Here is a 27,570-nt window from a genome sequence, read left to right on the forward strand (position 1 = left end):
AGACTTGCAGGACAAAGCTGCCAGCTCCGACATTCTGCGAGCCGAAGTGATCGCCACCAAAAAGGCGACCTTTTTGGACAACATAGACAACGAGATCTCCCTGATCTGTTCAAAAGGAGCACGTTGCAACACAGACAGAACGAGTTTCAAGTCCCAAGGGGGCAAAGGATCCCTCCTAGGAGGAACCAGATGCCGCACACCCTGAACAAAAGTGCCAACCAAGGAGTTGGAAGCCACGGGACGTTGAAACAGAACGGCCAGCGCAGACACCTGACCCTTAATCGTAGCCAGCGCCAAACGCTGATCGACACCCGTTTGAAGGAAGGACAGCACTCGTGAAACCGAGTACGTGCGGGGTGAAAACCCCCTGGACTCACACCAGGCAAAATAGGCCTTCCAAGTACGGTAATAAACCTTCCCCGAGGAAGACTTCCTCGCGTTGATCAAAGTATGAACGACCTCTGGGGAGAGACCCTTCTCCTTCAGGACCTCGGTCTCAACAGCCAGAGACTGTAAAGCAGGATGGTATATCGGTCCTTGAGACAGGAGATCGTCTCGAAGAGGCAGACGCCACGGGGCGTCGGCCGCCAGATTCACGAGGTCTGCGTACCAGGACCGGCGAGGCCAGTCCGGTGCCACAAGAATCACCGTGCTGCGTTCCGAGTTTAACCTGCGAAGGAACCTGGACAGCAACTGAATCGGTGGAAACGCGTACATCAGCCTGTACTGATGCCACGGGGCCACTAACGCGTCCGACGCGTCTGCCCGAGGGTCGCGCGTCCTTGCCACGAACCTTCTCACCTTGTAGTTGAGACGAGACGCGAACAGGTCCACATCTGGAAGACCCCACTTCGCGCACAACATCTGGAAGACAGCCGGGTGGAGAGACCATTCCCCCTGATCCAGGGTCTGGCGACTCAGATAGTCCGCCTGCCAGTTCTCCACCCCCGGAATGTGAACCGCCGTTATCGCCGGGACATGAGTCTCGGCCCAAGACAGAATGTCGGCCACTTCTCGAGCCGCTCGGGCACTCCTGGTGCCCCCTTGGTGGTTGATGTAGGCCACCGCCGTGGCATTGTCCGTCTGCACCCGAACCGGGCAGCCCTGCAGCCGGTCCGTCCAGCGATGAAGACAGAGATTTATCGCACGCAATTCCAGAATGTTGATCGGAAGGGAAGACTCCCTCTCCGACCAAGTTCCCTGGGCGGACAGAACGCCCAGAACACCACCCCAGCCCGACAGGCTGGCATCCGTGGTGATCACCGTCCACGAGATAGGACGAAACGACTTGCCCCCGGACACCATCGGGGACTGGAGCCACCACAGAAGGTCTCTTCTGGTGTGATGACTCAACGAGATTTGAAGATCCAGAGATTGAGGTCGCCCGTCCCACCTGGACAGGATCTCCGCTTGGAGACCCCGCGTGTGAAACTGGGCGAAGGGAAACGCCTCGAAGGCCGAGACCATCAATCCCAGACATCTCATGCACGTCCGCAGAGACGAGTGCGGAACGTCCCTGAGGGACCTGACATCCTCCTGAAGAGTTCTGAGTTTGTCTTCCGGCAGGAAGACCTTCGCCTGCACCGAGTCCAGAATCATTCCCAGGTAGGGAAGACGAACCGACGGACTCAGAGTCGACTTTGGAAAATTTATCGTCCAACCAAACTCATGCAGAGTTTGCATCGTGACAGACAGGTCCTTCTCCAGACCCTGGCTGGTCGCAGATACCCCAGGACAGAAATGCCCTGGGCCCTCAATAATGCCAGAACCGGTGCAAGCACCTTGGTGAAGACCCGCGGAGCCGAGGCGAGACCAAAAGGCAACGCCACGAACTGGTAGTGATCCTCCGCAATGGCAAATCGAAGGTACCTCTGGTGACCCTCGAAAATGGGGATGTGAAGATACGCATCCTTCAAAATCGATGGAGGCCATGAATTCCCCCGGAACCAGGGCAGCCACCACCGACCGCAGGGATTCCATGCGGAACTTGCGAACCCGCACAGAGCGGTTCAGAGCCTTCAAGTCCAGAATTGGACGAACCTTGCCCTCCTTTCTGGGCACGGTGAACAGATTGGAATAAAACCCCCGAAATCTGTCCCGATGAGGCACCGGAACTACCACTCCCTGAGCCCTCAGGTCCCGCACCGCCAGGTGCAGGTCCCGTAAACGCTCTGGAGACAGTTGAAGATTTGAGGGAAAAAATCTGCTCTCCGGCCGAGAGAGAAACTCGATCTTGTAACCAGATCGAACGATCTCCTGAACCCATCTGTCCCGCACGTGGGCCAACCAGGGCTGAAGAAAACCGAGCAAGCGTCCCCCCACCCCAAAACTGGGTGAGGGCACCCCTTCAGGCCACACTGTTATGGGCTGCGGATCCGGATTGACCGGACTTCTGTTTTCCAGACCAGGGCTTCTTCTGAGAGCCTTGACCTTTGAACGGTTTGCCCTTGTAGTGCGACCGAAAGGCACGAAAGGACCCCTGAGGGGGCCGAAAATTAGCATGCTTCTTCCCAGAAGCCCCCTTAGCCTTGGGGAAATGGGGCAAGAGAGTGCTCTTACCTCCGGTGATCCCCTTAATCAACACATCCAAGGACTCCCCAAAAAGGCGAGACCCATCATAAGGCAGATTGGCTAAGGTCTTACGTGAAGACTGGTCCACCGACCAACATTTCAACCAAACCAGACGGCGAGACAACACCGCCACGCTGTGTACACGTGCAGCCAACGGGACTAAGTCCAAGTCCGCATCACACAGATACATGACACCCTGGTGGATTTGATCCACCATATCCAGGGTCGCCGGCGAGGCCGAATCGGCCACTAGGACGCGCCGAAGCATCTGCGTCCAACTTGCGACCGCCTGGGCCACCATGAGAGAGGCAAACAGAGCCTTAAGCATAGAACCCGTAACAGAATAAGTATGACGGGCAAGAGACTCCAATCTCCTATCCGTGGCATCACGGAACACCGGGGAATCCTCTGCAGGAATCGCAGTGGATTTGTTCAAAACCGCAATTGCGTGATCCACTGGGGGTGGCACACACCACCTTTCATCAGTGGAAGGCGAGAAAGGATAACGCAGCTTGAACCTACTTGGCACAGCAAAAGGTTTGCGCAGATTGCGCCATTGTTCCTTAACAGCGCGCTGAAAATCATCATTGCAGGGAAAAACCTGCGGCGTCCTGCGTTTTCTCTGCGTCCCATAAGCCGCCAAGGCAGCGGGGGGACACACTTCATCCTGCAAACGCAGCGTTTGTTTTATGGAAGCAATCAATTCATCCATGATTGCAAGCTCTTCAGGCGAGCCAGGGGGAGAATTATCAACCCCTTCAACTTCAGCCTCCACCTCGGACCCCACTAGATCCAGGGAGGAGCGGGACCCCGATAAGGAGGCCCCCGCCATAACAACCCCATCACCTTCGCCCTCAGAATCAGAGGAAAGAGCAACTCTGGGTCTTTTAGTAGATTGAGCAGCCACCAGCATCTGCACCTGAGCAGCAAGGCCAGCCACAATAGTGGCTAAATCCCCCCCTGGGGGGGAAACAGCGGTCCCCTGGCTTTCCACCAAGGCGGTAGGAAATTTGCCCTCCTGAGAATCCATTGCCCCTACAACAAGTGCCGGATAATAAAGGGTTAACTGCCCCTTTAACACGCGCGGCGAGCGCAGCCCACCGCACCACAACACAAGCACAATGAGACCCCCACAGGGACAATAAAACTGACACAGGCAATGGATAGGAAGGATAAAACCTGAGGAGACCCTCGCCGCTGCTGCTGCCTCGATCGGTGTTCCTGGAGAAGAGGAAGTGATGCTGCCAGGGCGCTCTATGAAAGCCTATGGGAGGCTACAAGAAAATGGCCGCCATGCATGTAGAACATGCGGCCGGAGCGAGTGTAGGCAAAATGGCGCCGTTTGGCGCCGAAACCGCCGCTCCACAGTACAGTAATGCACACATGTCTCCATATAAAAAAACATGTCAGATCGCCGCAGTGATCGCTGTATAATGCCCAAACATGCCACAAAACATGCCCCACAGCACACAGCTTCTCACACTGACAAGGCTGACACACACAGTGTCACACAGCTCCCCCCCCCCCTTGCAGCCCACAGCATGCAGCCGAGAGATAGGGAGACAAACAGTGTGAATAGAGGCAGGTTACACAGTCCCAGACTGACACCCCCCCAGACAGACAGGTCCCCACATAAATACACTTACCTCACAGTGGCGTGGGGGACCCGCACAGGCGAACAAGCCGCTGCACATGAGGCAGGGAGAGTCGCATACAAGACGCACAGAATGGGGGTTAAGAAACCGCACAGCGTCCAGTGAGGTAGCCACCTCACCAATCATCCCTGCACCGAACAGGGATGGGTCGTTCACTGTGCCAGGAGCGTTACCTGGCTGAACGCTCGATGGCAGGCTGGGAAGCCACTGACCCAAGACCTGCGACCAGGGGGATCAGCCCGAGACCCAGCCCGCATGATCCTCTTCATCCGAAGAACTAATGCTGACAAAAAGAACAGCTAAGTAAAGGTAGAGAGAAAACTCAAACAAAAAATCAAAAAAGAAGAAAGAGTCTGGGGCACAAAGCCCCAGCACAGAGAGAGCCAGCCACTCCTGACAAGCTAGACATTAAAAACTGAGATATGGTTGCAGGAAGTAGGAGGGTATTGACTGAGGGGACCACCCCTTGAGGGTGGGATATGTTAAAAGCTTTAATGTTAACATATTCTGTTGCCTAGCTACTCCTTCGGAGCAAAGTCTAATACCCCATATGTGACGAATATGAAGAGGCGGCGACTGTCGGAGGACGTAAGAGAAAAACCTTCTTCATTGCCAGTGTTGTAATATACTCATTTATACTCGCATAAACATGCTCATAGAGGAGTAAACATACGTATGCAGGTAAATTACTACACTCAAATATAAAATGTTCTCTTTTTTTGGGTTTACTGTTCTGTACTCTGTGCTGTATTACCGATCTTTACTCCGCTGTGTGTAATGTCTCATAGACAACAATGCATCTCATTTCAAATCAGTATAAAAAACGCAGTATTTTTTTTTTACTCCCCTGTGCAAGAGGCCTTAACATGTAAGTTGGATAGAGTGTGCAATGATTACTTATTTTCACTACGATTTGTTTTTAGTAAAGGAAGGCTAGAACCCCTTTTAGCTTTGTATGGCCGTTGGTGTCCATGCTGCAGGTTCTCTCTCACTTCCTGTCGTGTGAAACTGCTAACACTGCAACAGTAAAAAAAAAAAGGGAAAATCTCTCTACCAAAACCCCAGATAGCAGTAAAAAACAGACAGGAGTTCTAATCCCAATCTATCAAAAAAGAAGAGGAAAAAAAAAAATACATTTGGGCAGGATGACAAAAGTCCAGGCACAGGAGCTGAAAAACTCTCTACCAAGACTCAGGGAATGAACCCCACCACAAGAATTAATAAATTAATGATATGACCACCACCACAATCTCTGCAAAACTAGGGAATGACCACCATCCCAATCACCACTAGATCCAGGGAATGACCCTTACCAAAAACAAAAGAAACGTGTAAAAATTACAGAACACATCCAGCACTACTCTGTACAATGTAATGACAATTAGTCCATGGATAAACACACACAGTCTGTGGTATAACAAATGATAGCAATAGTAGATAAATGATAGAGGGGTGGATGGAAAATAGATGTATGGATGAATGAAGGATAGATGGATGGATGGATGGATGGAATGTGGTTCACCTCAGCAGCTCCCGTAACAAATTGGCTAGGATAACCTCCTAAAGCAGATTTGCAGGAGGTTGATTGAAGAGGGCAATACAGATCATAGTGTCCCCAGACACATTTAGTCCATTCATAATGGCTCCATGGAGGGTCTTCGTGTTTGGGTCCTCGAGAAGATCGCCCCATGACCCTGCAGTGGAGAGGTACCATACTCTCTGTCGCAGGGAAACTTTTTGGATATACGATCTCAACACCTTATCACCAGGGGGTCTGATTGAGGAGTTGGAGGTGTGGACCATTCTGTAATTTTTAGTATTTTTTGTATGAGTTATTAAAAAAAATGTAAAAACATTTAAGCTTTTTTTTTTTTTCTGCTACCAATGCTCCCTATTAACCCCTCTCCCCTTTTGTCTTGTTGCAGTGGTCATATTTTCTTTTCTTACTGTACTTTAACGACAATCCCCCTTTTTTTTGCTAACTGTATGAGTTATTTAGCCTTAACGCAAGTTTTACATGAATTTTAAGAGAAATAAGTGTTTATTTTTTTCTTTAGTTTGATTGTGTCATTCCCAATTTTTCTTTTTTTGTCCCACCATAACCCTTCCCTTTTCAGACCATGTAGTTGAGTATTTTTAGGCATCATGTAAAGTCTTCACACTTACCAGGTCCCTCTGTATGCTTTCATCCATATTTATTGATCTATAATTAATTACTATATCAGTTTTAATATAATTTAATAATATTTTTTATAAAAATGTTAATAAATTTATGCAGATTACACTTTGTGAATTGCCTACCATAAAGTGTATTGTATTGTTGCGACATTGCCGAGAATGTAGCAGCTCGGTCTCTGAGATTTCTCCTCCCCCTTGCCTGCCCCACTAGCTATTTAAACCATTAGCTTCAAGCTCTTTCCTTTGCATTTGAAAAAAAAAGGCCATGCCTCTTGAAACGCGTTATGCTCACCCTCTCCTGACATCACCATAGGATTCTTAAAGCTGTCATCTTCACAGTGCAGCTGGAGACACCGCTGGCTCTCTCTCTCCATATTACCTGCTGGACAGGGGAGGACTGGGCCAGGGGGAAGGGGGGCAATTGCCCCCTGGGCCACTCTGATGTCCTGTAAAAAGGCTGCACCGCTTCTGTCACAGACATGCCTAAAGGATCCCTGGTGAAGAGAAGTAAAAAGTCTCTGCCACTGACCTACTGAGTGCAGGATAAAGACAAAGGACACAGCGCAGGACCCCCCCCCCCCCCCCAGCTTGGATGGTGTAAACTTTGTCTGAGCAGAGGCCAGTTCCATGCCCCACTTGAGACTCTCCTCCGCTGGCAAGCCCCAACCGCCCCCTGCTGGCCAGGTTGGGAACTAGGATTCCGCCGGTGAGTAGAGAGTACCTGTAGCAGGGCTTCAGTCTGGAATGGGGGTCAGGAGTAGGACAGGAAGAGGGAGAGTGGGAGGGGGGCCGAGTCTCGGCACCATGGGACTTTGATTTGTATTTGCCCCCTGGGCTGAAAGTTGCCAGTCTGCCCCTGCTGCTGGAGCTTTGGAACCCCTGCTGCTGCATGCCTGGCAGTCATCCATTCCCTCTGTATACCTTTAGCTGATTGGCTCTGGTGTCTCAACCTACTCTGTTACTATCCTCTGGTCGATCCACTGTGCTGCTTTCAATTAAAGCGGAAAGCTCCACTTGTCTGCCTCCTCCCCTGCGGCCACATTTGGCACAAACTGAGCTGGAAGTGGAAGTGGGTACCTGCTCTCATTTCGTCTCAAGTCCGCCCCCTCCATTCCCTGCAGCCAGCCCATTCACAAACTGCAGACCATTCAACAAAGATGGCCGCGACGATTAAAAAATTGGCTCGGGTAAGGACACCGCTGGGTTTCTGGACAGATCAGTGCCCTAATAATAAAAGTCAGCAGCTACAATATTTGCAGCTGCTGACTTTAAATTTTTTTTGGAGCGCCTCTAAGGTACTTTTTGCTTGGTATTAACCTCAGCGCTCTTCTTCTTGCCATTTCCTGCTTCATGACCCTTACCACAATTATTACTTGATCTAGGGAACAATCCCCACCAGAAACATAACTGGATCCAGGGAATGACCCCACCAAAATTACCACTATAATCAGGAAATGAACCCCTGCAATCACCACTATACTTAGGGAACGACCCCCACCGCAATCACCCCTAGACTCAGAGAACCACTCCCCCCACAATTTTCACTAAACTGGGGGAATGATCTTCACCACAAACACTAGATGGAGGAAATGACCCCCACAACAAACATCACTGGGTCCAAAAAATGACCCCAACCATCACTAGATCCATGGTATGATTACCACCCCATCACAATCACCACAAGATCCAGGGAATGAAAATCTTTACCACATTTTTAAAGTGGTTGTTAAGCAACTTGCATGACTTTGCATAATGCTCTATTTCCTAAGCCTGTGTAGCCCTGTCTTTGTGTTTTATAAAAAAAAATTCTGTATATATATATATATATATATATATATATATATATATATATATATATATATATATATATATATATATATATATATACCTGATTTCAGTGTGCTGCTCATCGATCACATGACTGGCTGGCTCTCTCCTCGTCTGACAGCTGTAGGGGGCAGGGCTGAGATTCCCCTGCTGACATCACTCAGGGAGAGAGGGCGGGGGGCGGTCATGTGATCACCGAGCAGCACACTGAAATCAGGTATATACAGCATTTTTTTTTTCTATAAAACACATAGACAGAGGCACACAGGCTTAGGAAACAAACATGATTATTTAACACATTAACAGTTATTTCATCAGGAGAAGGGGCAGATGGGCCATAACACGAAGCTAACAGGCAGGAAGGGGAACGGGGGGGGGGATGGAGGGAGGAGGACAAAGAAGGACACAGGTGAGCAGAGCTGCAGATGACAGAGGCACGTAAACTGACCACGGTGTTAGGGCTCAGCAGCCATGATACACCGTGGTCAGTTTACAGTGTGAAGGGCAGAGTCAGGCAGGTTTTCTAGGTGATCCAGGGAGCCAAGTGACACAGCACAAGCACTGTGCTGTATAACATGCTTTAAGGGAACAGGATCTTTTTTTTTTTCCTTAGGGTAAAAACGCTATAAAGATTGACCCCACCACAATCATCATTATACTCAGGGAATGACCCCCAACCACAATCACTAGATCCAGGGAATGACCCCCTCTCGACTCAGTGAAGGACTCCCAGCCCAAACATTACTTGATCTAGGGAAAGACCTCCACAATTTCCATGAGATCTAAGAAATAACTCCTACCACAAGTGTGACGGAAGTGTAGGTAAGACAGAACGCACATGGAGAGCAGGAGTGCCAACAAAGCCTTTTATTGAACGGTAGCGGGTATGTTCACAAAGAAAGGGCCAAACAAAGGTGCCCAGGGTCAGACCCAACGTGGGTAGGACAGAGTTGCAGATAAACGGGTTAGTCCATAACAAGGGGCTCCCAATAGAATGGGCAAAGTCCTGGCCAGCGAGGGATTGGGCCACACACAGATCAGGGCAAACAATGAGGTGACAAAGTTCAGGCAGAGTTCTGGTAGGCCCAGTGTTAATCCACTCACCAGCAGGCAGATACAGGATGAATCCAAAATCCAGGTTGTAGGAAGGGACAGGGTAAATCCAAAATCCAGGTTGTAGGAAGGGACAGGGTAAATCCAAAATCCAGGTTGTAGGAAGGGACAGGGTAAATCCAAAATTCAGGTTGTAGGAAGGTTTGAAGAGGCCCACAGGAACCAATAGGGGATTCTGTGTTCTCTGGCCGCAGCTCAGAGCCACACAGTCTTCCAAACAGCAGAGATGAACTACACACAGGAGAGACTCTCACTCAGCTAAATATATTAGGACTTGTGTCCCAGCAGGTGGGACAGGCAACTCCCAGCCTGGCGTCCAGTTGCCCCAGCAACCAGCCCCGCCCCCCTCTATTTGAGCCCACACAAGGAATGTGTTCATTGTCCACAGTGAGCATGAAGGCGGAGAAGCAGACATTCAGGCACCTTGCTGGGGAGGGGAGAGGGACAGCACAGTGGGGGGGGCAGGCAAAGGAGTGAGCAGCCAGGGGGGAGAAAAGAATCCCATGCTGGGGAAGATAGTAAAGTACTGGGGGTGCAGAAGAGAGGAAAAGAAGGGGGGGGAAGTAGGATCCGTGACAACAAGCATCACGTGAGTCAGGGAATGACCCCTGCCTCCACAAAACCATTACCTGATCAGTGGAAAGATTCCTACCACAATGCCCACTAGATCCAGGGAATGACTCCCACTGCAAACATTGCTACAGTAGACCCAGGAAATGGACACCTCAATGTTACTACAGCTAAAACGTGAGGGAGTGTTCTACCCATTTGTTAGGCCACATCCACAAATGTAGGCCACTGACCTAAAACCACCTAATTGAGGGAAATGGCTGCTTCCATCAAAGGTTTCTAATTCACCCACCTGACTCTTTTTCTTCTCTTCTTCCTTTCTCTTCTTCTCCTCCCTGATCTGAGCCAACCGCTGCTTCTTCCGCTCCAATTCTGCTTTCAGTTCACTTTTATCCGACATGATGAGAGATCTGGAAAGATGAAAAGAATGTTAAGGCTGACGTCATCTAAACAGATATTTCAGCTCTGAGCAGGCACCATCACCGTGAACCAGCTGTTGGCTCCTATTATCTTTTACAGCCTGCAATGGAGAGATTTCTGCAAAAGTGAAAAGTGACCACAAACATTTTCTTTTATATCAGGAGAATCAATTTATGGAAGATATTTTACATAATTTTGCTCCATAATGGCTGCAACGTGGGAAGAATAGAATTCTGATGGAGAGATCTCACCTCTAGAGTGCTAAAGATAAGAAAGCAGTATGAGATTTACCATTATCCATATAAAACTGAAATATTGGCTCTAGGTGAAGCTGGCCTTCAGTGTACCTCGTGATTTGTGCCCAAACTCTTACTGCCAGTCCACAAATACCACAGAACACCGATCCTTCACACAACTATACCAATCCTCAGCAGACAAATGTGACAAGAGGCAAAGATGTATAGTCAGCATGGAGTGAACACTGAAAACATTCCATTGTGTCTACTGCAATCATTGCCCTATAAGAGATTCAGTGAATAGATTAAAGCAATATTAAACCCAAAACCAAAAAAGTAATATGGCAGCTTACCAATCATAAAATGTGGTGGCTGCATTTGTTCTCTTTTTACCTCTGTTTTCACCTGGTGATCTGATCAGTAACACATCTTTAGTATTAAAGTTCCTCCACTCTGGATGAAGGAGCACAGGGAGCACCTTTGGATACCAGCACTGCCAGTCTGGGGGAGGGGAATGTTAGATGTACTAACCAATTTAAATGCACTAACAAATTGAAGCTAATACTTTATAAGCAGTTACAGCAAACAGTTTATTTATTTTGGAATAAAGCTTTTACATGAATAATAAAATAAAAGCTGATCATTGTAAGCACCCCTGTCAGTGGTGCATGGTTTGTCTCATCCCTGTAACTGCATGAGAGCTTGTTCTTTTGAAAAAAACAGACTTAAAGTGTTACTAATCCACAATAGTAAAATCAGTCTGTATATGCAATAAAGCATGCTTTTTATACTGAGGAACCTAAGGGGTTAATCCTCTGCATTGTGTATAAAGGCTGTGTGATCCTGTCTTCTCTGATCCTCCCCTTCTTTAACTGTCTCCAACCCATCTACTGATAGAATAGCGCATTAGGAGTTAGGCTGCACATGCTCAGTTTGGTGTGTATTGATAGAGTTTTTTTTTTTCTTGAGAGTGCACATGTGATCAGCACAGGGCCAATCAGCACTCTCCAGACAGAGGATCAGTTGAAAAAGAAAACTCCTCCTACAAGCTTTAATCAGACAGTGATAGAAGTCACAAGACTGCGCTAACTGCTGATGAGAAAAGGTATTTAGTAGTGAATATTTACTAAAACTATTGCATTTCCATGTTCTGTGTACTGTGGGGGACTAGATATAATGAATGCAGGCTGCTGGGTTTAGTAACACTTTAATGGCCAGATCACCAGATGAAAATAGAAGAAAAAAAGCCTAAAAAAGAAAACGAATGCAGCCACCACATCTAAGAATTGGTAAACTGCAATATAATAAATGTTTGCTTTTGGGTTTGATAGCACTTTAAATGCAAGCTATAATTCATTTATATATCACACCAGGAAGATCAGAAAAAGACTTAGCATGACCACATGTTACAATTCCGTTGTGCAGTCTCTTTACAATCTTTGAAACCTATCAATACCGTGCAATAGGAGGGCAAACGTATGTAATCCATTCATTTTGTATTCGGTCATGCAGGCCCTTATACTACTTGAGTAAGTCATGTGATTTCGACGCAACATGTTGGGAGGAGCAGGGTGATGTCACTTCCGGCCGCGACCGAGACCAGAAGTTCAGAATACCGAGCACCCGGATGCTGCGTGACCCCTCTATTTGCGGTTCTACCGTAAATTTAATGTGAGTGTAACTAATTTTTAAAAAAATAATTTTAAAAAGGTACTACACTAGATGGGTTTCTTCATACCATTACATGTAATGATCAGTTGAGAGGATTACTGGAGATTTTGGATTACCACCCAGTAGGGCATTTGGACAATTTTGAATTGTATTTTCTATAGTTTAGGAGATTATTTGTTAATTCATTTGAGCACATGTGATGACATTGGACTAATTCGTCCTTATATCGTGATTAATTATACATTTGAGGTTTTATTATATTGCAATGTAGCGCCACACTATTTTATTTATTTTTGCATTATTCCCTATACCAGTGAATATGGCAAACCTTGGCATCCCAGGTGTTTTGGAAATACATTTCCCATGATGCTCAGCTACACCGCAGAGTGCATGAGCATCATGGGAAATGTAGTTCCAAAACATCTGGGGTGCCAAGGTTCACCATCACTGCCATATACCAATATTGCAATATTCCCTATAACATCATTTAATGTTGTAAGGAAGTAGCGCGTGAGTGACCTTACTTCCTTTCCCTTATACTGTATAGCTGTTGGTAGATCTAAATATAATTGTACATACAATCAGATTGTATAGTGTATAATGAGCATCTGTAGAAGTCTCCTAAAATCCCTGTACAGCAGAGCTCAGAGTGGGCTTGAAGCAAGCAGCACAAGGAGCCTATTAGTTCACACGCTCACAAGGAGCATGCTAACAGGAGAAAGTAGAGCGATGACAAGAAAAGCTTATTACAGTGCTGACTGGGGGCGGGTTCATGACAGTCTGAACTCAGAGGAAGTGGATTGAATGACAGTCACTGAGGACCTCTAGTGGCTTAAAAGAAGTACTGCAGGGGACAGCTCCATATTGAAGGCGAGTATAGCAGCCATAGCTAGTGAGCTATTCTGCTTTAAATTAAGATATACAGTAACTGCCTCAATTTTTTTTTTTATATCCGGGATTTAGCTATAGGACAATAAAATGTATTTCTAACAATAAGAATTTTCATTTCATTCCCTATCTGGAAATGTAACTCATTTAACAAGCCTTTTTAGTGAATGCTATAAATGTCACTTAGCACAAGGATTGGAACAATGTCAGAAATGGACTTGCTAAGCTATCCAAGTTAATTGAGAGATCTCAGCGACACACAAGCCTAATAAAATCACATTGCATCTTCCTCCCAAGCTTTATGTTTCAGTACAAGTCAGAACACATTAGCATTTCTTGTGAACACCTTTAATCCATGGACAGGACCGCAAAACACTTAAGACAAGCATTTAAAGTATAACTTCTCTGCTGCCAGACAACTGGCTGGACATTTCTAAATCCCAAAATGTCTGGGTTGAAGTGGACCTGTACATTTTGGCACACACACAATCCTATAACAATACAACTTGTACTTTTGGCTAGCAAAGATCTTCATCTTGTATGTTGTGCCAGACATTTAGGTTGTAGGAGGTTGGTTTATGCGATTGATGCTGGGAGACTGGAGGGAGACAGAGCCTGGAAATGATGTAAAGGGTTTCTCCAGCTCTGTCCCTAGCTCAGGAGCACAAAGATTCTTACAAGGATCCTCATGATATACCAACTAAACACAACAAGAAAAAGCTGCGCTGCAAAGAATAATGTACTATAAGAAAAGCAGTTAGCACACAGTATGCTATATAAACTAAATAATGATCTATACACTCACTGGCTACTTTATTAGGTACACCTGTCCAATTGCTTGGTAACACAAATTGCTAATCAGCCAATCACATTGCAGAAACTCTAAAATGCATTTAGGTATCTAGACGTGGTGAAGACAGCTTGCTGATGTTCAAACCAAGCATCAGAATGGGGAAGAAAGGGGATTTTAGGTGACTTTGAACGTGGCATGGTTGTTGGTGCCAGACTGGCTGGTGTGAGTATTTCAAAAACTGCTGACCTACTAGGATTTTCACATACAACCATCTCTAGGGTTTACAGAGAATGGTCTGAAAAAGGGAAAATATCCAGTGAGAGGCAGTTGTGTGGATGAAAATGCCTTGTTGAGGTCAGAGGAGAATGGGCAGATGGCTGGAGATGATAGAAAGGCAACAGTAACTCAAATAAAAACTTGTTACAACCAAGGTATGCAGAATACCATCTCTGGACGCACAACGCATCTAACCTTGAAGCAGATGGGCTGCTCCTATCATCTAAGAACAGGATACTGAGGCTACAATTCGCACAGGCTCACCAAAATTGGACAACAGAAGATTGGGAAAAAAGTTGCCTGGTCTGATGAGTCTCAATTTCAGTTGGGACATTCAGATGGTAGGGTCAGAATTTGGCGTAAACAACATTAAAGCATGGCCCATCCTGCCTTGTATCAACGGTTCAGGCTGATGGTGGTGTAATGGTGTGGGGGATATTTTCTTGGCACATTTTGGGTTCCTTAATACCAATTGAGCATGGTTTAAACACCACAATCTACCCGAGTATTGTTGCTGACCATGTCTATCCCTTTTTGACTAGTGTACGCTCCTTCCAGCAGGATAATGCACCATGTCACAAAGCTCAAATTATCTCTCCACTGGTTTCTGGAACATGACAATAAGATCACTGTACTCCAATGGCCTCCACAGTTGCTGTGTGATCCCATCATGTCAATATGGACCCAAAATGAGGAATGTTTCCAACACCTTGATGAATCTATGCTACAAAGAATTAAGGCAGTTCTGAAGGCAAAAGAGGGTTCAAGCCGGTACTAGCAAGGTATACCTAATAAAGTAGCTGGTGAGTGTATATATAAGTGCAGTGCTACAAGGTATTTATACATCAAAATACATTTTAAAAAAAAAAATTCATATCAGAAAGTTCAGAGTGTCCATAAAAAAATCCACCACCACACACCTGATGACGTCATATCTCACAAAACACATTGGGAGGAGCCGTTTTGTGCTCATCGCCAAGGATTCTGGTTGTCGTTTTAACGCGGATTTTAGTTGAGTGTTCAGTAAATGTTTCTAACCAATTTTTTTTTTAAATATACCTGCCGGATTTACACTATCAAAAGTGCTTTTGGTTCTCTTTCAGGTTATATGCTCATATGGTGACTGGTATATAACAATGAATTATGATGTGATGTACCGAGCTGTATGGGTATTGAATGCTATAGTGGCAACAAGTGCTGTTGACTTCCCTGTTGGGAGGCACACAATCTCTGGTAAGCCTAAAAGTGTTTGGTGAAGGACACGTGGGGTTTATGAATCTAAGGGTAGAAATTCTACTACAATTCTATCTGTTGTGTCTGTTTAAGCACTCACAGTGGTGGGTTATGGACAATTGGGGCTTTCTGATATGAATTTTTTTTATTTACTTTTAGAGATATATACAGTATCTCACAAAAGTGAGTACACCCCTCACATTTTTGTAAATATTTTATTATATCTTTTATGTGACAACACTGAAGAAATGACACTTTGCTACAATGTAAAGTAGTGAGTGTACAGCTTGTATAAGTGTAAATTTTCTGTCCCCTCAAAACAACAACACACAGCCATTAATGTCTAAATGGTTGGCAAAAAAAGTGAGTACACCCCTAAGTGAAAATGTCCAAATTGTGGGCCCAAATAGCCATTTTCCCTCCCTGGTTTCATGTGACGCGTTAGTGTTACCAGGTCTCAGGTATGAATGGGGAGCAGGTGCGTTAAATATGGTGTTATCGCTCTCACTCTCATACCAGTCACCTGGAAGGTTCAACATGGCACCTCATGGCACAGAACTCTGAGGATCTGAAAAGAAATTGTTGCTCTACATAAAGATGGCTTAGGCCAGGGGTGTCCAAACTATGGCCATCCAGCTGTTCAGGAACTACAATTACCATTGTAAATCTCTGACATTCACAGACATAACTAGGCATAATGGGAATTGTAGTTCTTGAACAGCTAGAGGGCCATAGTTTGGACATAGCTGGCTTAGGCTATAAGAAGAGTGTCAAGACCCTGAAAATGGGCTGCAGCACGGTTGCCAAGAACATACAGCAGTTTAACAGGATAGGTTCCACTCAGAACAGGCCTCGTCATGGTCGACCAAAAAAGTTGAGTGCACATGCTCAGCGTCATATCCAGAGGTTGTGTTTGGGAAATAGACGTATGAGTGCAGCCAGTATTGCTGCAAAGGTAGAGGGGGGGTCAGCCTGTCAGTGCTTAGACCATACGCCGCACACTGCATCAAATTGGTCTGCATGGCTGTCGTCCCAGAAGGAAGCCTCCTCTAAAGATGATGCACAAGAAAGCCCGCAAACAGTTTGCTGAAGACAAGCAGACTAAGGACATGGATTACTGGAACCATGTCCTGTGGTCTAATGAGACCAAGATAAAATTATTTGGTTCAGATGGTGTCAAGCTTGTGCGGTGGCAACCAGGTGAGGAGTACAAAGACAAGTGTGTCTTGCCTACAGTCAAGCGTGGTGGTGGGAGTGCCATGGTCTGGGGCTGCATGAGTGCTGTTGGCACTGCTGAGCTACAGTTCATTGAGGGAACCATAAATGCCAACATGTATTGTGACATACTAAAGCAGAGCATGATCCCCTCCCTTCGGAGACTGGGCCGCAGGGCAGTATTCCAACATGATAACCCCAAACACACCCCCAAGACGACCACTGCCTTGCTAAAGAAGCTGAGGGTAAAGGTGATGGACTGGCCAAGCATGTCTCCAGACTTAAACCCTATTGAGCATCTGTGGGGTATCCTCAAATGGAAGGTGGAGGAGCGCAAGGTCTCTAATATCCTCCAGCTCGGTGATGTCATCATGGATGAGTGGAAGAGGACTCCAGTGGCAACCTGTGAAGCTCTGGTGAACTCCATGGCCAAGATGGTTAAAGCAGTGCTGGAAAATAATGGTGGCCACACGAAATATTGACACTTTGGGCCCGATTTAGACATTTTTACTTAGTGGTGTGCTCACTTTTCTTGCCAGCGGTTGTAACGCTCCTGCGTTTTTGTAGTAGGCTGGATTTGCAGCTGCAGAATCTCCACTCAGTAGTCATGTAGAGATGTGTTGAATAACCAGATCCAACTCTCCAGACTCATCACTGTGGGCCTGTCAGCTTCAGCATACAGATATACACACACTCAATAAGATGTTCCTGGAGTGATAGGATGTATATGATAGTATGAAGGTGATGTGCTGAAGGGACAGGTGTGAACAGTGACAGAGATGGTAAGCACTTGATAGAAATGTTCAGGAGAGTATTAGATGGTATTTAGGTAGAATGCAGATAGGTTAGTAATCGAGTATGGTAACAGGTGGTAAGGACAGCAGATGACAAATACAGGATAGGCTAACCCAGTGCAAGGATAGATGGTAGTAGACTCAAGAGCTAGCAATCTATGTAACAGTGCAGATGATAGATTTAGTATGCATAGATAGTAACAGTCCTTAATGTGCAGAGGTAGGTGGTGTAAGTTAGGTTATGGAGGATTCCCCTGTGGGGTACTTATCACTAGTAAGGTTAGTAGTAGAGGGGTCCAGTAGTGAGGGAGTGATCCGGTAGCGAGATACAGGGATCAGTAGCGAGGTTCCGGTCTGTTCCAGGTAAAAGCAAATAGCTGGAGGTTCCGGCAGCGAGACAAGCTTGTAAGCATGTAGACACACAGGCACAGGGACGTTGAACGAACAACGTGAGAGAGAATGCCGGCGGTTGAAATAGCCGCTCAGAGCGGCGCTCGGCGATGACGTCATCCGTCTTAAAGGTGTATGCATACCACCTAATTAGAAAGGTGGGACGCATATTGAAAGGAAATGGAAATTAAGGGTACCAGAGGTACCAGAATCTTACAGCGGTTTAGACATTAATGGCTGTGTGTTGAGTTATTTTGAGGGGAAAGCAAATTTACTCTGGTAAATAAGCTGTACACTCACTACTTTACATTGTAGCAAAGGGTCATTTTAGTGTTGTTACATGAAAAGGTATAAAATATTTACAAAAATGTGAGGGGTGTACTCACATTTGCGAGATACTGTATATCTATCACTATTTCTCATTATATCGTCTGACAACCATAGGACAGCCATTTCTAATCAGGGTGCCATTGAACCCTAAAGTTCTTGCAGGGGCTGCTAGACCTCCCATCAGATAGTGCCTGCATAGCTCCAAGTCTTGCACCACTTGGCAGAACCAGCTGCATAACACCAATAATCTGTTTAGCTGAAAGGGGGCATTCTTACCAACAACCTAATAAGCATTTTCCCAATGACCAATGTGACAATGTAGTGCCTTATCATGGTGTTAAAAGGCAGTCTTGGTCAGGTTTTGTAGACAATAGGCACACTGATGGTGCAGGTGTGTGCTGGGTTTTTAGGATAATCAGAACTAGGGTTCTGGGCTCCACCTACCTGAGGAGTCCATGTGTGCTTGCAAGGGAGAAGGCCAGAAAGGTGTGCAGGTCTGTATTGTGTTGTCTGGGACAGGTTAGAGGCCCGAGTGACGGAGCAGCAGGGAGCTGCAGGAAAGAGACAGAGGGTTGACGGAGGTACTGTGTTTGTGAACAAGCACTGGAACATTGTGTTAAATGATCAGGAGGATTGAGGCACAAGGCCTAGCAATGGTGCTGTTAAAGAGGTCCAGAAGGCAGAACATTGTTGTATTTTGTGTTGATGGTAGAAACCCCTCCAAGGGATATATTGACTGCTGTAAAATGTTTCACGCAGTGGGAAGCAGAAAAAGCCCTGAAAAAAAATTTCTGGTATGGATTGGGCTCACTGCAAAGCACTACCAATGACCTAATAATTGTATTTAGACAAGGGTTCCCCGAGACCTGAAGATTTTTAAGGGTTCCTGAGAGGTAAATTCAATGAGAAAGGCTGCCCTAGGCAATCAAAGCGCTTGCCTCCAATAAAAAGAAGGCAGTGATCTTCAGCGAACATCAATGTCAATCCTAATTTACAGTGCATCTGCAAAGTATTCACAGCGCTTCACTTTTTCCACATTTTGTTATGTTACAGCCTTATTCCAAAATGGCTTAACTTCATTATTTGCCTCACAATTCTACAAGCAATACCCCATAAGAACAATTTGAAAGTAGCTTGTTTGAAATCTTTGCAAAATGTATTAAGAATAAAAAATGAAAAAAAATAAAAATAAATCACATGTACATAAGTATTTACAGCCTTTGTCATGACACTAAAGATTGAGCTCAGGTGCATTCCGTTTCCACTGACCATTCATCCTTGAGGTTTCTCCAACTTGGAGTCCACCTGTGGTAAATTCAGTTGATTGGACATGATTTGGAAAGGCAAGCACCTGTCTATATAAGGTCTCACAGTTAACAGTGCGTGTCGGAGCACAGCCATGAAGTCCAGGGAATTGTCTGTAGACCCCTGAGACAGGATTATAATCGAGGCACAGATCTTGGGAAGGGTACAGAAAAATGTCTGCCGCATTGAAGGTCCCAATGAGCACAGTGGCCTCTATTATCTGTAAATAAAGAAAGTTTGGAACCACCAGGACTCTTCCTAGAGCGGACCACAGGCCAAACTGAGCGTAGAAGGGCCTTAGTCAGAGAAGTGACCAAAAACCTGATGGTCACTCCAGCGTTTCTCTGTGGAGAGAGCAGAACCTTTCAGAAGAACAACCATCTCTGCAGCACTCCACCAATTAGGCCTGTATGGTAGAGTGAACAGACGGAAGCCACTCCTCAGTAAAAGGCAAATGACAGCCCACCTGGAGTTTGCTAAAAGGCACCTGAAGGACTCTCAGACCATGAGAAACAAAATACTCTGGACTGAAGAAACAAAGATTGAACTTTTTGGCCTGAATGGCAAGTGTCGTGTCTGAAGGAAACCAGGCACCACTTATCACCTGGCCAATACCATCCCTACAGTGAAGCATGGTGGTGGCAGCATCATGCTGTGTGGATGTTTTTCAGCAGCAGGAACTGGGAGACAATTCAGGATCAAGGGAGAGATGAATGCAGCAATGTACAGACACATCAATGATGAAAACTTGCTCCAACACGCTCTGGACCTCATACTGGGGCGAAGGTTAATCTTCCAACAGGACAACCACCCTAATCAAAAAGCCAAAATAACAAAGGAGTGGCTAAGGGACAACTCTGTGAATGCCCTTGACTGGCCCAGCCAGAGCCAAGACTTGAACCCAATTAGACATCTCTGGAGAGATCTGAAAATGGCTGTGCACTGATGCTCCCCATCCAACCTAAAGGAGCTTGAGAGATTCTGCAAAGAAGAATGGGAAAAACTGCCCAAAAATAGATGTGACGAGCTTGTAGCATCCTAATTACAGCCTCAAGCATTTTTTAATTGGTGCCAAAGGTGCTTTGATAAAGTATTGAGCAAAGACTGTGAATACTTACGTACACGGGATCTTTTTTTTTTTTCATTTTTTTTTTTTATGAATTTGCAAAGATTTCAAACAAACTTCTATCACATTGTCCTTATGTAAAAGTGAAGAGCTGTGAATACTATCCAAATGCACTGTACATTTTTCTCAGTGCTGAGCACACTACATGAAAACACTGTAAAAATGCCTAATAGCTCACTAGTAGCTATGCTTTTGTGCAATTAAATATTTGCCACTATTAAAGTAAGCCTGTCGCTTCCAAACTCACATTTATTCATGACTGATCAAGAAAAACAGGCACTAAACTTCTTTCTGTATGTTTACATTTTCTTGATTCATTTTCTCCGAGCATCAGGAGCCCCAAACTGCCAATTCACGCTTTCAGGAATCTTCGACATTGGCACCCACTCTGACTTCTGCCAGGCTCCCCTCTTCTAATGTGGTCTCCATAGCAGTCAACAGTGAAGTGTCTGGACTGGCTTATACATGGTAGAGGAATGCAACGAAGACAATGCCAACCTTCCAAAAACCTAAAATTTTACAAACTGGAAGGCCCCTTTCACACGAGAGGCTAGATTGGGCCCATTTGTCCTTTTTACAGATAGACCTGATCAGGCCATCCATTCTCTTCTATGGAGTGGCGGATGTAAACAGACTTGTGTCCTTCTACACCCGACTACCCCCAATCTGATCTGGCAAAAACAAATGGAAGGAGATCCGTTCCCCTCTGTCTGGCCAGAGGGTAGTCGGTGTAAACAGACAGCCAATCCATTTACATCTGACTGCCCATAGAGAAGAGCAGGCTGTGTTTGTGCCTATTCTGCATGAACTAAAAAAACTCGGACCTGTCATCTGCCTGCTCTGCTCAGCAGGGGATCAGCAGACAGATCCCCGGCTGAGCAAACCGAAGTTAGGCGCTTTCTTTAAAGGCAAGGACATTTTTTAAACCTATACCCTCTTACGAAACTTGCTCACATGTGATGTAATTGCAGAGTGTTGGAATGTGTTAGCCATTGCCAATATGCCTGAAGAAGAGGCCAGTGTGTCTTGAAAGGTTGCACTTCTAATGTATTTAGTTAACCAATAAGTGGTATCACCCTAAATCCATACTTCTACTGTTCACAGATATTGAAAATACACAATCTATTTACACTTACAACTATATAACCAGGTTCTTGTTCTACACTGCTGCAATATTCTATCGAGCAAAGAAAGCTCAACAAAACATTCTTTGATGGCACTGCATTTCCATCACCAAACCTCTTGATATCACATGATGAATCACAGTGGATGAACAAAGAGACACAGTTCCATTGCCAAGACAAGCTCTTGGACCAACTATCTGATTCAACTCTGACATTACAGAAGTGCAATCCTGTATTATATCAATTTATAGAACATATGCATTACACCCTATTGATTCGTTTTGCATGTATAGAACAAGTAGACTATCAAAAGACATCTTTTCCTGCCCCAACACTGACATGTGGACACACTCTTATGCCACCTCCATCTCACATTCAAACAGAATTTTTTTATATTTATTGTGTATTGGTTATAATAATATTTTTTTGTAAATAATTATTAATCATTTTATCTCAAATCAATAGATAGGTCAAGGCTTACTTTTTGTTTTTGTTTGGACTGCTTACCTAAAGTTAGCCATTTAAGCTTGAGGTGTCAGGCGGTTGCCACTCTAAACTGGCCCATACCCTATTCCCAGCCCCGGAGAATATTATTATTATTTATTATTATTATTTCAGGTACTTGTATAGCGCTGTTAATTTACGCAGCGCTTTACATATACATTGCACATTCACATCAGTCCCTACCCTCAAGGAGCTTACAATCTAAGGTCCCTAACTCCCATTCATACATACATAGTAGGGCCAATTTTATACAGATTCCAATTAACCTACCAGCATGTCTTTGGAGTGTAGGAGGAAACCGGAGTACCTGGAGGAAACCCACGCAGGCACAGGGAGAACATGCAAACTCCAGGCAGGTAGTGTCGTGGTTGGGATTCGAACCAGCGACCCTCTTGCTGCTCGGTGAAAGTGCTAACCACTACACCACTGTGCCGCCCATATCAGAATACATAACAGAGTCAAATAAAATCGGTTGTGGACCAAACCAGCCAACAGGGCAACAAGCCATCTCTGACCACTAATGTTTAACCACTTGCCGTCTGCGTACGGTAATAGTACTGCGGCAAAGTGGCTTGTAGATCTACATCATCAGACACTCCCCTTGCTCGGCGGCGCCGGACACTCGCTGCCGCTGTATTCAGTCACAGCGGGAGTCGGGCCAGGGGAGGAGCAGCGGCGATCGCCGCTGCTCTTCCCCGATCGTCGGGGATCTAGTGTGGAAATCCGCCCGCTTGTGTAAACACAAGCGGGCGGATCTCCTAAGTGACAGGCAGGGTCAGATTGCAGGGTTCAGCAATGTCAGTCAAGGGTCCGATCTGTCCGCCGCAATATCGCAGTCCCGCAAACAAAAAACAAAAAAAAAAAAAAGCAGATAGCCGCCATTACTAGTTAAAAAAACAATAAAAATGACATAAATCTTTCCCGTAGTTAGTAAACGCAATAACTTTTGCACAAACCAATCAAAATACGCTTATTGCTATTTTTTTTACCAAAAATATGTAGCAGAAAACAAATTGGCCTAAAATGATTAAAAATTTAGATTTTTACATTTTTTTGGGGGGGATTTCATATAAAAAAAAAGTGAAAAATATTGTTATTTTTTCAAAATTGTCGCTCTTTTTTTGTTTATAAACGCAAAAAATAAAAATTGCACAGGTGATCAAATACCACCAAAAGAAAGCTCTGTTTGTGGGGAAAAAGGACGCCAATTTAATTTAGGTAGAGCGTCGCACGACTATGCAATTGTCCGTTAAAGTCACGCAGTGCCGAATCGCAAAATAGGCCCTGGTCTTTGAGCAGCCAAATCCTCTGGGGCTTAAGTGGTTAAAAGGCAAAAGGTAGCCAGGCCAGGCACTCAACCGGGGAATTTTGGACAGAACAGAACATTTGGCCATTTTTTGCTGCAGGGGTGCAGAGGACATGACTTTCTGACCATCAAGGGCTCCTGCTGTGGGCTAATAGCACTGGATAAGGTATTTTACACTTCACATTTGCTTTCAGAAGTGTGATTTAAAACTCAAAAACTGACATCTGGCTTGACAGCTAGCTTGATGAAGTAAAAGAATTTCATTCCAGAGCATCAAAGACAGTATTACTGGAAAACATTACAGCCTCACTGTGGCTTCTGAGGTATGTGTGTGAAGACAGGTACATTAAAAGACACTCGCAGACAGGATGCAAGGGGAATCTTCAAACGGAAGCATTTTTTTTCAGGTAGACAATAATTACAGCTTATTGGAGCAGACGATGAGGAACGACGGAAGTGTTCACACTTTGTAGCAGACACTGCATTTAGAGGGAACGGTCAGTCTCCTCATAATGACTCAGTACCTCCTGGATAGAAATGTTTAAATATAGCCAGTCACGTCAGGAGCCAAGCTAGATACATGTTGTATTTTCATGAATTATGGAACAAGTGAAGTAAAAAGTAGCAATTAAGGACGTATCAGGAAGACATTTAGGAAAACAAGCATTTCTTTTACCTTAGGTGAAAGCCAAGTACGCTTTTTTGTTTTTTTTCTAAATTCCAGATTCCCTATGTACTAATATACCATTAATGTACCTCTATTGCAGAAAAGAAAAAGCTTTTTCTATATTCTAGAACAGGCCTTACATCAGCCTCCAGTTTCTTCTACAGAAAACTCCTGGTATCCATCCTTTAGGACAAGAAAACTGTTAGTGGAATGGGGAAGTACACCAGCAACTGACTTTATTAAAACACATCCTGAACCTGCCTGCCAGGAGATTGCTCCTGCCAACCTGTAATGTTACATGCTTTTCCAATGTAATCATTGTCAGCGAGTGCCATTCGCCCTCAATACAAAGCCAGGGTCTTCCTCTACGAATCAATCATTTTTTACCTTACTTGCACATCTTGTTCATTTGGCAGAGTGTGCAGGAGCTGAGCGGTCACATAACAGCCTATATGGAGCAGAGATAAGAAGTGTGTCCCTGGAAGTCTGTAAAGCTCACGATACACTGTACAATCTGACTGTACCTGACCATCTCCTTTAGATCAACCATCCGCTATATAGTGGAAAGGTCTGCCCTCTTAAGGTGTCCTCTTATCAAATAGTTTTGATAAATCTAAGGCTTGGTTCACATATGCTGGCCCTGCATTTTTTTTTTAAAAGGAGTCCGATGCAGTTTTATTCACCAGTTCAGGTGCGATTCAGGTGTCAATATTTACTTGAAATGGCACATGAAATGGACTGAAAAATGCACAGGACTCTTTTTAAAATTCAACCATGGCCAGCCTGCAGATATGTGAACCGAGCCTAAAGGAGATACCGGGTTGATAAATTACTGGGAGGAGCTGGGCATGACCCAGCTGTCTTGGCCCACGTTGAAACCAATGACAGAATACATGGAAGGTAGAGGCTCCTTAAGAACCAAATTAATGAACTAGGCTGCAAGTTGAAGTGAAGGACCTCCAAGGTGATATGCTCTGAAATTTTGCCTTTGCCATGCCTAACACAGGAAAGACAGGGGGAGATTAGAGAGCTGAATGCTTGGCTAATGACCTGGTGTAAGATGGAGGGATTTGGGTTTTTAGAGCACTGGGCTGACTTTTCATTGGGGTGCAACCTATGTGCTAAAAATGGTTTGCACCTAAATGGAAGGGGGTCTGCTGTGCTGGGGGAGAGGTTTATGGGAAGGCTGGGAAAGTATTTAAAGTAGGATTGAGGGGGGGGGGGTTGGTGAATTAGATTATAATGGGGCAGACAGGTCAGACAGGGGTCAGCCCCTATTGGTGGGCGGAATGAGGAAAGATGGGGGGAGAGTTATGGCAGAGGATAAGAAGGTTCCCATCTTACAAACAACCACTGGAAATTGTACCATTTGTACGAAAATAAAAAATATGCGAAATGAGTGTGCAAAAATGTGACAATTAATTAAAGTGTTTGTTCACCAATGCCAGAAGTCTGCCAAGGAAAATAGGCGAGTTGGAGACTCTGGTGCACGAGGAGAACGATGATTTAATTGGTATTGCGGAATCTTGCTTTCATTCTTCACATGACTGGGCTATTAATATTCCTGGCTATGCTCTCTTTCGGAAAAACAGGGTAAAACGGAGGGGCGGTGGTATCTGTCTCTATGTGAGAAGTGATCTCAAAGCGAGCATGAAAGAGGACCTAGTGTGAGGAGTCTGAAGCAGTATGGGTGGAAATGTACATGGGTGTGCGTAATACAAAGGTTATAATTGGAGTTTGTTATAGACCTCCCAGTATTAATGAGGAGGTGGAGACTCATCTCTTGGCACAGATAGAAAGGGCTGGGACAGTGATAATAATGGGGGATTTTACCTATGGACTGGAGTAATAGCCCTGCTGGAACAGTTAAAGGGCAAACATTTATAAACCTATTACAAGACAATTTTATGGTGCTATAGACATCTGTGCAAGAACCTGCACAGAGGTCTGAAATTGCCCCCCGAAGTCAGACTGAAATGCTGGCTTGAAATCGTGCGAATACAGCTGAACTCGCACGATTTCAAAACAGCCTCAGTGTGAACCTGGGCTTAAGGTTAAACTGCTTCTCTTCTAACTTTAGTGAATGGCCGGGTATCTTTTTAAATTTACTTTCGCTGAAAAGTTTGTTCCCAATGCTAGGGTCACCAATACGGTATTTGTACATTGATATCATATCCTCTCTCAAGTGTCTCCTCTCCAGAGTGAATAAGTTCAATTCCTGTAGTCGTTCCTCATAGCTGAAGTCCTCCAGTCCCTTTATTAGCTTTGTTGCCCTTATCCCAACTCTCTTCAGTTCCAGAACATCCTTCCTGAGGACCGGTGCCCAGAACTGGATGGCATACTCAAGATGTGGCCGGACTAGAGTCTTGTAGAGTGGGAGAATTATCGTTTTACCTCTGGAGGGAATCCCCTTTTTAATACATGCCAGTATTCTGTTGGCTTTGCTTGCAGCAGATTGGCATTGCATGCCATTGCTGAGCTTGTCATCTACTTGGACCCCTAGGTACTTTTCCATCTTAGATTCCCCCAGAGGTTCTCCCCCTAGTGAGTACCTTGCGTACATATTTTTGGTACCAAATGCACTACCTTACATTTTTCAACATTAAACCTCATTTGCCATGTAGTATTTTGTTTAGGTCTTCTTGCAAGGTTTCCACATCCTGCGTTGAAGTTATTGCCCTATTTAGCTTAGTAACGTCCGCAAATACTGAAATTGAGCTGCTTATCCCATCCTCTAGATCGTTTATGAATAAATTAAACCACATTTGTTCCAGGACGGATCCTTGGGGACCCCACTTTCCACACCAGACCATTCCAAGTACTCGCCATTTATCACCACCATCTGGACCCCGGATGCCTGTTTTTAATCCAGGTACTCACCCTATGGTCCATACCTACGTACCTTAGTTTGTACAGTAAGCGTTTGTGAGGGACAGTACCAAATGCCTTTGCAAAATCTAGATACACCACATCTACAGGCCTTTCTTTATCTAGATGGCAGCTCACTTCTTCATAGAAGGTTAATAGATTGGTCTGGCAAGAACGATTATTCAAGAATCCATGCTGATTACTACTATTGATACAGTTTTTATTACTAAAATCTTGTATATAGTACCTCATCATCCCCTCCAATAGCTTGCAGACATTGATGTTAGGCTAACTGGCCTATAGTTCCCAGAGATGTATCTCGGCCCTTTTAAATATTGTTGCCATGTTGGCTTTTCTCCAATCAGCTGGTGCCAATCCTGTCAGTAGACTGTCCATAAAAATTAGGAACAATGGTCTGGCTATCACCTGGCTGAGTTACTTGACCCTCGGGTGTAAGCCATCTGGTTCCGGTGACCTATTTATGTTACGTTTTTCTGAATCTGAGTCTGT

At 45.1% G+C, this 27,570-nt stretch overlaps 1 protein-coding gene across 1 annotated transcript in view; it reads right to left on the reverse strand.

The window, feature by feature from the left end:
- The window catches only part of DYNC1I2 (dynein cytoplasmic 1 intermediate chain 2), a 225,430-nt gene that overhangs the window by 170,150 nt on the left and 27,710 nt on the right, over positions 1-27,570 (reverse strand). Inside the window, exon 3 of the mRNA XM_082260314.1 lies at positions 10,207-10,324. Coding sequence (XP_082116440.1) covers positions 10,207-10,314 — 108 coding nt within the window. The 5' untranslated portion in view covers positions 10,315-10,324. The remainder of the gene's footprint in view (positions 1-10,206; positions 10,325-27,570) is intronic.

Source organism: Pelophylax lessonae, assembly GCF_965119305.1.
Source record: "Pelophylax lessonae genome assembly, chromosome: 6".
Lineage (NCBI taxonomy): Eukaryota > Metazoa > Chordata > Amphibia > Anura > Ranidae > Pelophylax > Pelophylax lessonae.